Consider the following 13390-nt stretch of genomic DNA (forward strand, 5'->3'; position numbering starts at 1 on the left):
TTTTTTTTCCATCATCCGACAGACATTGAACGGGAAAAAAATAGGAAGTCCTGCCAGGGCCGCAACGAGGGGGGGGGGGCACTAATGGGTTTTGTGCCCGCGCGCTAGACCCGAGGGGGCACAAATTTCAATCTGGAACCTCACCTTCAATTAATTTTGATAATAGCACTGTAATAAACAATTCTGTAGTATGATATTTTTTTTCGCGGTATAAACTTCAGATAACAAAGCTATGCCATTATTGCATTTATTTTATTTATTTATTTTTTGTTTTATTTCACAAGTTTTATTTTCTCAGCGACTTTTTTTGTACTTTTTCACTACATCGATGAGACGATTGATGCCTTTTAACCCTTTACACAGCATAATAGCAATAAGCTTCCTTATGATTTTCAGCAGTAAATGAGTATATAAAGTAATGAAAAATTTAAATGGGTATAGATCAGTTTTTTCAAAGTGTGCGTCACTGTTTCTAGGGGCATCTGTAACCTTTATGTGGGGTGTCGTAGCTAACTTGAGATATTGATTTGTGCATCTATTTCTTTTATACGGGAAAATATTAATCTATCCTGAAGAGTCACTGACGAATCATGAATTAGGCAAAGGAGCCTTGGTTCACAAAAGTTTGTGAACCATTGGTGTAGGGAAAAGTGTTTCACTGAGAGAGGGATTAACTTTACAAAATATTTGGGTTTGCCAATGCTAAAATAAGGAGGCGAGATATCTTGTTAATGCCACTCAAAGGATTGAGATCCATCTGAAATCAGCGATGAAATGTACTGTCTCCAGTGTATTGCTATGACTACCATTGCGGTATTGAGATTTTATGATGCTCATTTTATTCTCATGCTTAATGAGGTGTATGGGAAAGTCCCTTGGACCTGAAATGATTTGCAAACAAAAAGAGCTACAGCAATGCAACTCCTTACAAGGAAAGGATCCCACGGATATGTCTTCAAAAATTTTAATTAAAAAAAAAAGCGCTTTCAGTGCAATATTTGAGCTATCTTCAAATGATGATTGGTATGATTGGTATTGCTGAGCAATACCATTCAGATGATTGGCATTGCTTTAGCAGCACGAGCAGATATGTTCCGGCGTTCCTGATATTATATGTAACTATATTATGAATAACACACACACACACAGGAGAATATTCTCATCAAGAACTTATAAGTTCTTTTATTTATAAAATTTATATTTATTTCATGAAAAGTTCCTTTTACATATTTATTTTTTTTATAAAAAACTGAAATATATTGTATGAGTGATGAAAAATAAAGGATATTATATAGTTGAATATTGGTCTCAATTTTCTTTTGGTATTCAATGAATATTTTTGTTTTAAATCAACAGGAATGAAGTTGTGAAAAATTAATGCTCTTGTTTTGAAATCAAAAGAGGTAATTTTTTCAAATATTAAGTTTTTATTAAAACTCTGGCCCTAATTGATACTTGGAAATAATGAATTATAAGTATAAATTTGTCTATTCGGGTGCTCAAGTCTTTAATAACATTGAAAAAAAATATAGCAACGTGGGTCAAATATAACACATCAGCATTAGTGTGTGATGCTGGAAAACGATCTTACAGGGAAGATAGGTTTCGTAGGACGGATCTTGATGACGTCACAAATCTCGGGGTCAGGCCTTCTGCTTTAGAAGGTATTGGGCAGATACATACGAAAAAATTGGGTTGGTGAAGGGGTTTCCCCCTAAGCTGATAAAAAAATTTGGAAAAAATTGAAAATATTATCGTAATTAAAATATCGAAAGAAATACTTTTTAAATGCTATTTAACAGAGTTCATATTTCTTTTTTTTGGAGGGTTTTTGGCCGTAATCCCCCACGTGCTGGCCAGATATTCAAATATGCACTTTAAGTTAAAACACTTTAATAAATTAACACGTTAATAAAACACTTTAAGTTAATTTATGTTTTTTGAGGGTTGCTAAATCAAAATTTCTCCGAAAAAAATTCCTTATGCCCCCTTTGAAAGTCTGTCCTACGCAGAGCCGGAACTAGGTCTCCCGGGGCAAGTGGTCCCCCTTGTAATGTTGAAGGCAAGGTTTGAGAATGAAATTTGCACCCCCTTTGGTTCATCATCCCAGGCATGAGACCCGCCTGCTCCCCCCCCCCCCCTAGTTGTGTTCCTGATCCTGCGTATGCCTCTGCCTTGAGGAGCTATGACATCTTTCTATTTAAGTTGATTTGCTATCAACAGTACTGTAATAGCTAACATAATCATTTTTTTTTTATTGAAACAGTTCTTACGGTGTACTGTATATATATGGTTTGTGACAAAATTTAATCAAAGTTCATTATAACCTCAATTATTCGGGGGTGGATTATAACGGGAGACGGATTTACCGGTATACGAAAATTTCTAAATTTCACGGGAGGTAAAAGAGTGCCAAGAAAAATAATTGTTCCTTATAATAACGTAATAAGGTGTAGGGTAACAACCGAGAAGGGAGAAATTTGGTGATTAGAAGAAGGTATTATATTATTGAAGTCAGCGCCGTAGCCAGAAACTTATTTTGGGGGAAGTGGTAGAATAATAGACAAGTATATTATTCCCCATATATCAGCCAGAGGCATCGACATGAAGAAAAAATTGGGGGGGGGGGTGGATGAAAGTTGCTGATTGTCCCGTATACACATTGGTGTATGCAAAAGGAGGGGGTTTGGGGTTCTAACTCCCCTCAAGCCCCTTTTGCCGGAAAAAACTTGACCCCCCCCCCCTTAAGAAGAAAAAAATTGCCCCCCCCCAAGAAAATTCTGCGTATGCCTATGCGTATATACGAGACTCAAGCGCGTACGCAGGAGAGAAAAGGTTCAGCAATACATTGTTCTTTCAGAAATTATTGGGGGGACTAAGCCCCTTTACAAAATTTACTGGGGGGGGGGGGGGAGAGGGGCTTAAATTGCTTCAGCCCCTAGATAGGTTCCAGTGAATACGACATCAGTCATTTTCCAACATGTTTTATCTCTCTTCCAGCTGCTCTGTCCGAAACTGACAAAAAAGACTCCGGGCAAACCAAAAATTCTCGAGTTTATTGAGCTTCACTACACTCCCCTGTTGTTGTCCTCTAATACCCCTGTTGTCCCGTATACACATTGGTGTACGCAAAAGGAGGGGGTTTGGGGTTCTAACTCCCCTCAAGCTGAGATTATAGTGTTGTTTTGCCGGAAAAAACTTAACCCCCCCCCCTCCCGAGAAAATTCTGCGTACGCCTATGCGTATATACGAGTCTCTAATGCGTACGCAGGAGAGAGAAGGTGCAGCAATGCATTGTTCTTTCAGAAATTATTGGTGGGGACTCTGCCCCTTTTACAAACTTTACTGGGGGGGGGGGGCTCAAATCGCCTCAGCCCCTTGGCTCTGATGAATATGACATCAGTAATTTTCCGACATGTTTTATCTCTTTTCCAGCTGTTGACTGAAATGGACAAAAAAGACTTCAGTGCAAACCAAAAGTACTCAATTACTCGGGTTCTTGAGTTTATTGAGCTTCACTACCCTCCCCTGTTGTTGTCCTCTAATTGTCCTGGTTCTATTCAAGACTGTCTCAAAACATGGACCCTTGGGCTAAGTGTTGTTCTAAGGGGTTCCGTACTTAGCTAGAAGTAACAGTGTTAGCATTGATAAGTGCATGGTCGCTCATTTTGGTCCGAACAACCTACGGTTCTCTTACGAGTTGAATTGGTGCCACTATCCCGGATGCAACTAGGGCCACTGATTTGGGAATTCTCGTTGACAAGCGGCTTAGGTTTTCTGGACATTGTTCAGCGGTGGTCAAAAAAATGAATAGAATGCTCGGTCTCATTTTCAAAAAGGTCTCTTCGCGTTCTCCTAAAGTCATTCTTCTGCTTTTTCGAGGCTTAGTTCGTCCTGGACTGGAGTATGCTGTAAGGTTTTGGAGACCACACCTACAGAGGGACATAGACTCGGTTGAAGGGGTACAGAGAAGAGCTACGCGTGTCCTTATTGGCACACGGGGTTTGAGTTATGAAGAGAGACTTCATTTTTTGAATATGTTTACATTGGATGAACGCAGGTGTCGAAGAGATACGATCGAAGTGTTCAAAATTTTCAATGGGATAGACAGGATGGACCATCAACTTTTAGTACACCGCCAATCGACTGCTTTTACAAGGGGACACCAGTATCGATTGGAGAAGGACAATGCAAGACTATGGTGTCGCAGGGAATTTTTCTCTAATAGGGTTGTTAAGAAATGGAATAGCTTATCCCCGGAGGTAGTAAATTGCAACACAATTGACATGTTTAAAAAGAAATACGATAAACATTTTGGGGTAAATCGAGAAGCTATCCATACTTAGACTAAGGCAACCCCCCCCACCCCCAAACCGATTCAGAAATCAAAATTTCCTCTATAAGAACCAGACAAAAATCCACAAGTTCAAAATGCTTTCGACGTCCCTGGTGTTAAGGATATGGCCTTGGTTGGGATTCAGAGGCAGATACTTTGCATCAATTCACTATAGAAGGCCCCGAACACCAGACATGACCCCGCTCTGCCACGTCTAGTCTGTGTCCCGTCTAAGTAAGATCCCAGCCTAGGTGCCCTGCCTAGGGTTGGAATGAATAAATCATTCAGACGGAGAACTCTAATTTTCTTTGGAACCTCAGAGATATATCAGAGAGAAATGGTGAAAAAATGTGGAATTTGAATTTGACGAAAAAGCTCAAAAACAGGACATTTTGTTGAAAGCGGTACGATATATGTCACACCATATATCGAAACCGAAAGTTAGGTGGATGCAGCGAGAAATACCAATCATTTTTGACTCTCGACATCCATGTTCTAGGTTTTATTTTTGACGGATCAGGACAATTTTGGATACATTTTCTGCAGGGTTTGAAAAAATTGGAGAAAAAAAAAAATTCAAGCACCATCCTGATTTCTCAGAATTTTCATTATCCAAATTCATTTATTTCACCACAAACAATTTTCTTGCTACAGTTCTGCATGCAACTCAAGGTTCAGATACAATTATGCAGAAGTGGGTGTGTTTGTGTGTGAATAATTATTCCCTTGTTGTATGGTCAATCTTATTAATCAAATACATCGCTTAAAGTACACCAAAAATGTATAGGGGGGGCCTATTTAGACATAATGTAAGATGTACACGTAAATGATGTACATACATGTTTAAATTAGATATTTTGAGGTTGTGGAAATAGGAAATTAACTTTTCCCATTTTACCCAAAAAAGCTGAGGTTTTTTTCCCAAAAACATAGGTTTTAAGAAAAACCTGCTTGGACTGGGTTTTTTACAACCCTGGGGTTTTAAGAAAAGCTTCTGTAAAAAAAAATAATTTTTCTCAATTTTTTTCCTTTAGCTGTCATTTTGACTGCTAGTCACTTTAGGTAGTTCGATATCCTGTTCTAGTGTTAAAAAAATATGTCTTTTTATAATTCTACTTAGAAGCTCAAAAAAATCTAACTTAAAATTTTTAACCAGTCATCTGGCTAAAATGGCATATGATGTCGTGCCAAATTTTATTCTAATTATAAAAATTAGTGTGTTTGAAAAATGTGAATTACTGGAAACTAATTAGTAATTATTTCAATTATAATTTTTGGTTGTTGACAATTTAAAAACACAGTTAAGAACAGAAGTCAGTTTCAATGTATTAATGAAAAAAATTTAATGACGAAAATATATTTTATTAACTTCAAACTTTTAAAAAATGGGAAAAGAAGAAATCAATTTGCCAGATGACTGGTTAATAATTCTAAATAGTGCTTTGTCTTCTCATATTCCTTCCATGTAAAATACATGCAAGGAGAACTCACCGATGAGTAGCTATCCGGGCTTTGTGGTTTCTGCGTATTTGCATTAGATCTAGGATTTTCTATTGTAGGCTTAGGATGATGTCTAGTTGGAATGCGATGAAGGTAGCCATAACCTATTCCACATCCAAGGCTAAAAATAGAATAAAATTTCATAAAAAATATAAAATATTTGACATATATTTCGTGTCTTTTTTTGTAAAAAAATTATTTATTTATTTACAATAATATATATATATATTTATTTACAATAACCCCAGAAGGCATGAAATGCAACCAAAGTTTTGTTGTGCCTTGAAAAAAGGGCCTTCGATAATTGAAAATGCAACTCTCAGAAAAACTTCATGAAGTGGAACTGTTATTAACCAGCGTAATTTCTTTTACAATACACTAATAAACATCTAAACTCAAAATACACATTTCAGCATGTACCAATTCATTAGAAATTCCACAGAGAAATGTGCAGTTAAGCAGTGGTAGACACTGAATCTGTTGAGTCAACAAATGAGAAAAAATAAAAAAACATTTTAAATAATTAAAGACACAAAAGTAAATTTCCTTTTAAATATGTGCCCATATAAAAACCCAAGGAATGAAGAAGTTGGTATATTGGTTACATTGGTTATAAAAAGGCACCAATTATAACTGAAAAACACAAAATTTATTTAATATTACAGATTCTGTTTTTTGCCAGACTACCTTCCGGGAACCTATGCGCCATCTAAGGATTCTCAGAATATTTATTTATTCAACATGCCCGGATCCGTTTATTTAAAAAAACGGGTCCGGGTTTTAGTTTTAATACTTAGAATATTTATGCCCGGAATCGGAATTCCTTATGCCCCGATCTTTTTATTATTAAAAAAATGGGCCAGGTGTAATTTTTTTTAACTGATATTTTTTTCTATTTTTATGCTTGGTGGTTTCTATTATGTTTTGCACTCTGTTTTTTTTTCGGCGTCCGTAGTGTCTGACGGCCTTGGCGACTCTTCGTTGGGCCATAGTCGTGGCAGACCATACTGCATCTGTTCCGCAACAACATACTTATCAACAAATGTTGAGCGTCCAGCCCTGCAAAAATCATGCAGGGCTGGACTTGAGCTAGTGCCGTCTTAAGGCATGGGCCTACCCAGACACAGCCCGGGGGCCTCAAGCGAAAAAGGGGCCTCACAAAAATGAGATCTGGTTAAAGTTTTCAAGAATGCCTCAGAAAAATCACTTGGCCCGGGGGCCCCATGATGCTCTTAAGACGGCCCTGACTTGAGCCGGTGCAAAGGGTGCAATAGCACCAGGCTGCAAAATGTTAAAGGCCTTAAAAAAGTGAACGGAACAGCTTCGATATAGGGGACATGCCAAATTGGCGACTTTTTACCGATGATAAGTTGCCATCATTGGCGCGCTCAGGTTCGTTGTTGTTCTTCCGGGTTGTCGTTGTTCCAGAATATTCGAACTAGTTCTGAAAAATACTGCTAGGTGGTGATACTTGTTGTAGCACGTCTTTTCAAACAGCCGTACAGCCATTTTGTCGTTTGTGCTTGTAAGGTTTTCCCTCATTGGGAAGGAGCATGATGGGAGTAGAAAGCGTGGGTGGGGGGAAAAAGTCCTCGACGAAGAGAAAAGAAGCTTGGTGTGTTTTCAAGTAGTTAGAGAGTGGCTCCTGTGGACTCAGGAGGTAATTTCAAAGGCTCGCTGTAAGCGAGGAGGACGTGTTAATAGTATAATGTTTATTGTGAAAAAGTATGATTAAACCAAATATTATATATAAAAGTGGCAGAGAGTGTTTATGATTGTGGCAATCATTCATTGAAAACGAACCCTACATAGTGGTGTCAGCAGTGCGGTCAGTAGAACTATACTGAATGGAAACTGACTATTTTGTGCGAAGGTGATCGCAGGAATAAATCATCGTTAAACGGTTGACAAAATAGAAGGATCAGGACTGATCACACATTGGGTGGTCACCCAGTGTCTCAAGACATCAGAATATTTATGTGAAAGCTCGACCACACACACACACATCGGCAGAAACGAACGAGCATCAAGACTTTCGCCTATACTGAGGTGAGCGGTCACATTTTTTTATTAGGCGAAACCGAACTATTTCGTACAGTAATTTCATTCGATATTGATTTAAAAAAATAAATAAAAATGGCAGTCTTTGCCAGGGGACGAAAAGAGGACCTGCTGATTTTAGCAGATGAGTTACGGGTGGAAGTCCCCAAAGACGCAAAGGTTGTGAATTTGAAAGAGCTAATTGTTAAAAGCCCTCATTATGAACCTGAATTTGTGAAAGAATTACTAAATAGTATTATCGAAGAAAGAACAGAGCGAGAAGCAAGAAACCACGAATTAGAGGTAGAGAGAATAAAACATAATGAAAGACGTGGAACACGTGACAATGATCTTATTGGGTATTTGAATTTAATGAAAGGTGTAATGCCAGAGGTGACGGGAAAATATAGAGGATTGGCCTTTTTTCTTTCATCAAGCAGAGACTATATTCAAGTTGTATGAGGTCCCGGAGGAATACCATGGGAAAATTATACTATGCATTTTGAAGGGGAAGGCTGGATGCATAAGTATGAGGCAGGCAGAACCCGATTTTGATGATTTTGAAGGAATTTCAAATCCCTCCCACTGAACATAAAATAATCTAGATACGATGAAAAGGAAAACGGAGGAAACATGTAGTCAATATGCGGTCAGGGTGGAAACAGCTGTAGATCTATACCTCAAGTCGAGGGAAGTTAGCACATTTGAGGATTTGAAACAATTGGTCATCGTTGATAAAATTAAAGAAAGTCTGTCCCCAAACATCAGAACCTATATACAGTTGAAAGAAACAGACGGCTGGTTAGATGCAGTCAAACTCGCGAAAGAAGTAGATAATTACATGAGTGCGACAAATAACAGCGGTTCACATTCAGAAAATTTTTCTGACATAGGATGTTATGATAACCAACAGAATAGATATTTTCGTGAGCGTGACCATGGAAAGAAATATTCTGATCAGAAGCCACTTCGAGAGGAACGTTGTTTCATTTGTTCGTCAAGATTCCATGTAAAAAGAAACTGTCCTGAAAATAAGAACAGAGTCAGCATCAGTAATAGAAGAGCAGGTAATTTGGATACTAGAGTCAACCAGATAGAAACAGAAAGTGTACCACAAGATACAGAAGCGTTTTCAGTAACAGGAATCGGTATCAGTGACGATATCAGACAGGATTCCGGATATATCCAATCTATCACAGCATTGCAGAGAATGAAAGTTAGCATTGAGGGAAAAATTGTGAATGCATTGATTGATTCAGGTTGCCAAATTTCTGTCTTAAGAGAAGATTTGGTCCCTCACCACAAGACAGAGTCTAAAGCAAAGACATATTTGAAACCTGCATTCGGAAAGCCTATTTTGGCAGGTTTGAGACACATCAATCTGGCCATTCCCAAAACAGACAAAACAAGTGTAGTCCACCACAGAGCTATTTTGTGCGCTATTACGCCCCACATAAGTGAGGAGGCCATATTGCATCCACAAAGGGGAAGTGAAGGCCCAAAAGATTGCAGCTGTGAACAAGAAGGATATACAAATACAAATACAACGCCACAACAGGCAAATTGCCCAACGAGGTGGCTGACTTAAGAACATCATGGATCCCCGAGCCATTTTTTGGAGTCCCTACCTACTACTGCTACACCACACATGCATCCCCCCCGCGGAACCCCCCAACGAACCCCTAACGAATCGGTACATGCGGGAATGTGCTTGTACGTGTAGTGCAACCTGACGTAAAGTTTGTTTCAGTGTAATGCTTGTTATGTGTAGTGCTGTCATCTGCCCCCAGTTTTTCTAACTATGAGTGAAGTGTTATGGTTGAATTATTTACCGTTGTAGGACTGTTGCTCTCTGTGGCGAGACTTTTTAACGAGGAGATCGGCTCGCATTTGCGCCTTGAAGTTGGGAACCACAGAAAACCAACTTCAGCCGACCACCACTGTGGGGTTCGAACCCGGATCCTCGCATCACGAGTCCGGCACTATAACCACTCGACCACCACAGCGGCAAAGCAGGGTGGGAGAGATGGAGTGGATGAGAGGAAAAAACATAAGCAGAGCACACCCTCACCCCACAAGAAGAATTTCGAAGCAGCGACCCACTGGTTGCTGAATGGGAGTCAGCAGCGAAGGTTAGTGAGGATAAGGCGGGCTGTGCTCTTCAACAAAGGGGTTGGGGGTTGGTTTTACCAAAAGGAAAAAAAAAGTTTTTTTGCGAAGGGCCCGTAAAACTCCTTTTCAGGGTGCTAAGAAACAAATGACAGAATCTGGTACTCATTTTATTGGGAGGGGATTGCCAAGGATACGAAGGAATTTTGTGTGTGCATGTGAGGCTTGCCAGTTGAGAGGAAAGACCGAAGTCTCAGACAGAGTTTCAATTACTCCATCAGTAGGGGCAGAACAAAAACTCATACTGTCCGACCATCATCACAACACCTGGAAGTGGACACGCCAGGGACAGACAACGTAAGCGCAGACATGATATCACGTTTACGAACAGAAGGAATTGTGTGAACTGAAATAATGAACATTAATGTTTACTTACGTTTTATTGCAAATTATGTAATTATTTATTGCTATCAGTATCGTGTTATTTGATCATATCCTAGTTTCTATTATCAGTATCAATGCAAGTACTCAGATTGTCTTGTAAAATATGTTATGCATATTTCACGCTTAGGAAGGGGGTAATGTAAGGTTTTCCCCCATTGGGAAGGAGCATGATGGGAGTAGAAAGCGGGGAAAAAGGGTGGGGGAAAAAGGCCCTCGACGAAGAGAAAAGAAGCTTGGTGTGTTTTCAAGTAGTTAGAGAGTGGCTCCTGTGGACTCAGGAGGTAATTTCAAAGGCTCGCTGTAAGCGAGGAGGACGTGTTAATAGTATACTGTTTATTGTGAAAAAGTATGATTAAACCAAATATTATATATGAAAGTGGCAGAGAGTGCTTATGATTGTGGCAATCATTCATTGAAAACGAACCCTACAGTGCTTGTCCGAGTGTTTGGATTACATTTTTGTCGTCTGGTCAAGTTGTATTGTTCCCTTTTTTTCCCCCTTTCCTATTTCATTTTGTCGTATTTGATTGCATTTCGTCATGCCTTCTGTTTTCAGCGTTGTTAAAAAATTTCAGGGTATAATTTCTAGTCAAAAACTCACTCTGAAATTTTCGAACAACTGAGCAACGTTGGGTGAGGAGGGCGTGGATAACATTTTCTATCAGACGTACCTATGCCCAAATATGCCCTTGTTTTTGGAATTTTGTGCAAAACAGGGCTCATCAAATCATCAATGCGTTGCCCAAAATGTGGAAATGTCATGAAGGTAACGCCAAAAAATGATAGTTCCGACGGTTTCATTTGGGTCTGCATGGTTAGTACGTGCAGAGCCAAGAAATCGATTCGGTTTGGCTCATGGTTCGGGTTTAGTAAGCTGAATATTCCCGAGATTTTCCTGCTATCCTATGAGATGATGCAAGGTCAAACTACTGCCAGGATAGTTCGGGAATATTCATTTTCTTCCGGAACCATGGCCGACTGGCGACAGTTTATAAATGAGATTCTTCTTGATTATATCGAGCTCCATTCAGAGAAAATAGGCGGCGTCGGTAAGACCGTTGAGATTGATGAGGCAAAATTTGGAACAGATGCAGTATGGTCCGCCATGACTTTGGCGACTTTTTTCTTGCGATAAGTCGCCAAGACCGTCATAATGCTACTATGGGTTGCCGTATTTTGTAACACTTTTCCGGTTTCGTTGGGTGATACTAGATGGCGCAGGCTTCACCAAACAGGATTTTTCTTTTGTTCACAGCGTTTTTTCAAAAATTCTAAACAGCCGTTGTTCCATTTCCAGCGCGTCTCTCTCTCTGATTATTATTCCTCCCTTCTGTAGCTTACATCATTTGGATTATTATCTACTGCTCAGGTTGTATCATACCGTTTTATTATTTCATTGTATTTATTAGTTATTCATCCATTGCCATGACTTCTGTTTTATCGGTTTATTATTTAAAATGAACTTACAGAATTTTTCATGCCCGGATCCGCTTATTTAAAAAAAAGGGTCTGGGTTTTAGTTTTAATGCATAGAATATTTATTTATTCAACATGCACGGATCCGTTTATTTAAAAAAAAAAGGGTCCGGGTTTTAGTTTTAATGCATAGAATATTTATTTATTCAACATGCCCGGATCCGTTTATTTAAAAAAAAGGGGTCCGGGTTTTAGTTTAAATACATAGAATATTTATGCCCGAATTTCGTATGCCCCGATCTTTTTATTATTAAAAAAATGGGCCAGGTGTAATTTTTTTTAACTGATATTTTTTTCTATTTTTATGCTTGGTGGTTTCTATTATGTTTTGCACACTTTTTTTTTTTCGGCGTCCGTAGTGTGTGACGGCCTTGGCGACTCTTCGTCGGGCCATCAGACATGTGTGGCGCCAAATAATCGCCAAGTGGCGGACCATATGACAGCTGTTCCCAAAATTTGGGAAGCGGAAGTATAATAAAGGCTGCAGGGTGGTGGGTAAGTGGGTTTTCTGGGGGGGGGGTGGGTGGGTAGAGAGGGAATCAGGGCGGTGTCTTTTGGTCGCCGTTAATGACAGGTCCGCGGATACGCTCGTTGGGCTTATCGAAACCTGGATTGAGAAGGGCAAAACCATTAATTCAGATTGCTAGAAGGCCTACAAGTGTTTAGACGAAAAAGGGTATACCTATTTGAAAGTCAACCATAGTGTTGAATTCAAAAATGCTGAAACAGGTGCTCACACGAACACCATAGAAAGCACACGGCGACACGTCAAGGCCACACTTGCGGAATATAACAGGAAGGCTAATTGAGCCAAATTTTATTTGGCTCAAATTATGTTCCGGAAATCATGCGCAGCTAAAAATGTCGATGCATTCAATGCCTTTTTAGAACTCGTTAGGGAAATCAAATGGGAGAACTTCAAAATCGTGTAGACGTTTGTGGGCTTTTCGCGACCCTTTTGCATTTGTATATATGATATGGTCATAGTATTTATGGAACAGCTTCGATATAGGGGACAGGTTGGAGATTTTCGGTGCCAAATATGTCCGACGACCCCATCAGAAGTCGCCAAGGCTGTTAGGCACATTACGGCGCCGAAAAAAAAATCGCCATCACAGAAAACAGTCCAAAAAGCAAGACAAGCAAACAGTCCAGCAATAAAAAAATGGCATAAACAAAAATAAGCTCTGGAATAAATAGGGAACAGCTTCGGTATAAGGCGACTTTTCCCCCGATGATAAGTCGCCATCGTCGGCTCGCTCGGTTTCCTCGTTGTTTGTTTGGGATGTCGTTGTTCCAGAATGTTCTATTCTGTTCATGATAAAAAACACAGCTAGATGGTGTGGCTGTTGTTTTCTCTTGTTCCAGCGGGTTTTTTGAAATTTCCAACTGTATTTTATCGTAACCAAAGCCGCTTGAAAGGTAATGCAGCTTAATGCAGCTTTGATCGTAGCTGTGTGTGTGTGATTTAGAGTTGCCAGATTG

At 39.4% G+C, this 13390-nt stretch overlaps 1 protein-coding gene across 2 annotated transcripts in view; it reads right to left on the bottom strand.

Moving 5' to 3' along the window:
* Grasp65 (Golgi reassembly-stacking protein 2) overlaps window positions 1-13390 on the bottom strand; it is a 525443-nt gene that overhangs the window by 49980 nt on the left and 462073 nt on the right. For both annotated transcript variants that reach the window (XM_089244269.1, XM_089244268.1), the window contains exon 6: window positions 5828-5957. In XM_089244269.1, coding sequence (XP_089100395.1) covers window positions 5828-5957 — 130 coding nt within the window. The remainder of the gene's footprint in view (window positions 1-5827; window positions 5958-13390) is intronic.

This window comes from Pholcus phalangioides, unplaced genomic scaffold (assembly GCF_987345545.1).
Source record: "Pholcus phalangioides strain wild (caught in Gottingen) unplaced genomic scaffold, Ppha-v1.0 ptg000015l_1, whole genome shotgun sequence".
Taxonomy (NCBI): Eukaryota; Metazoa; Arthropoda; class Arachnida; order Araneae; family Pholcidae; genus Pholcus; species Pholcus phalangioides.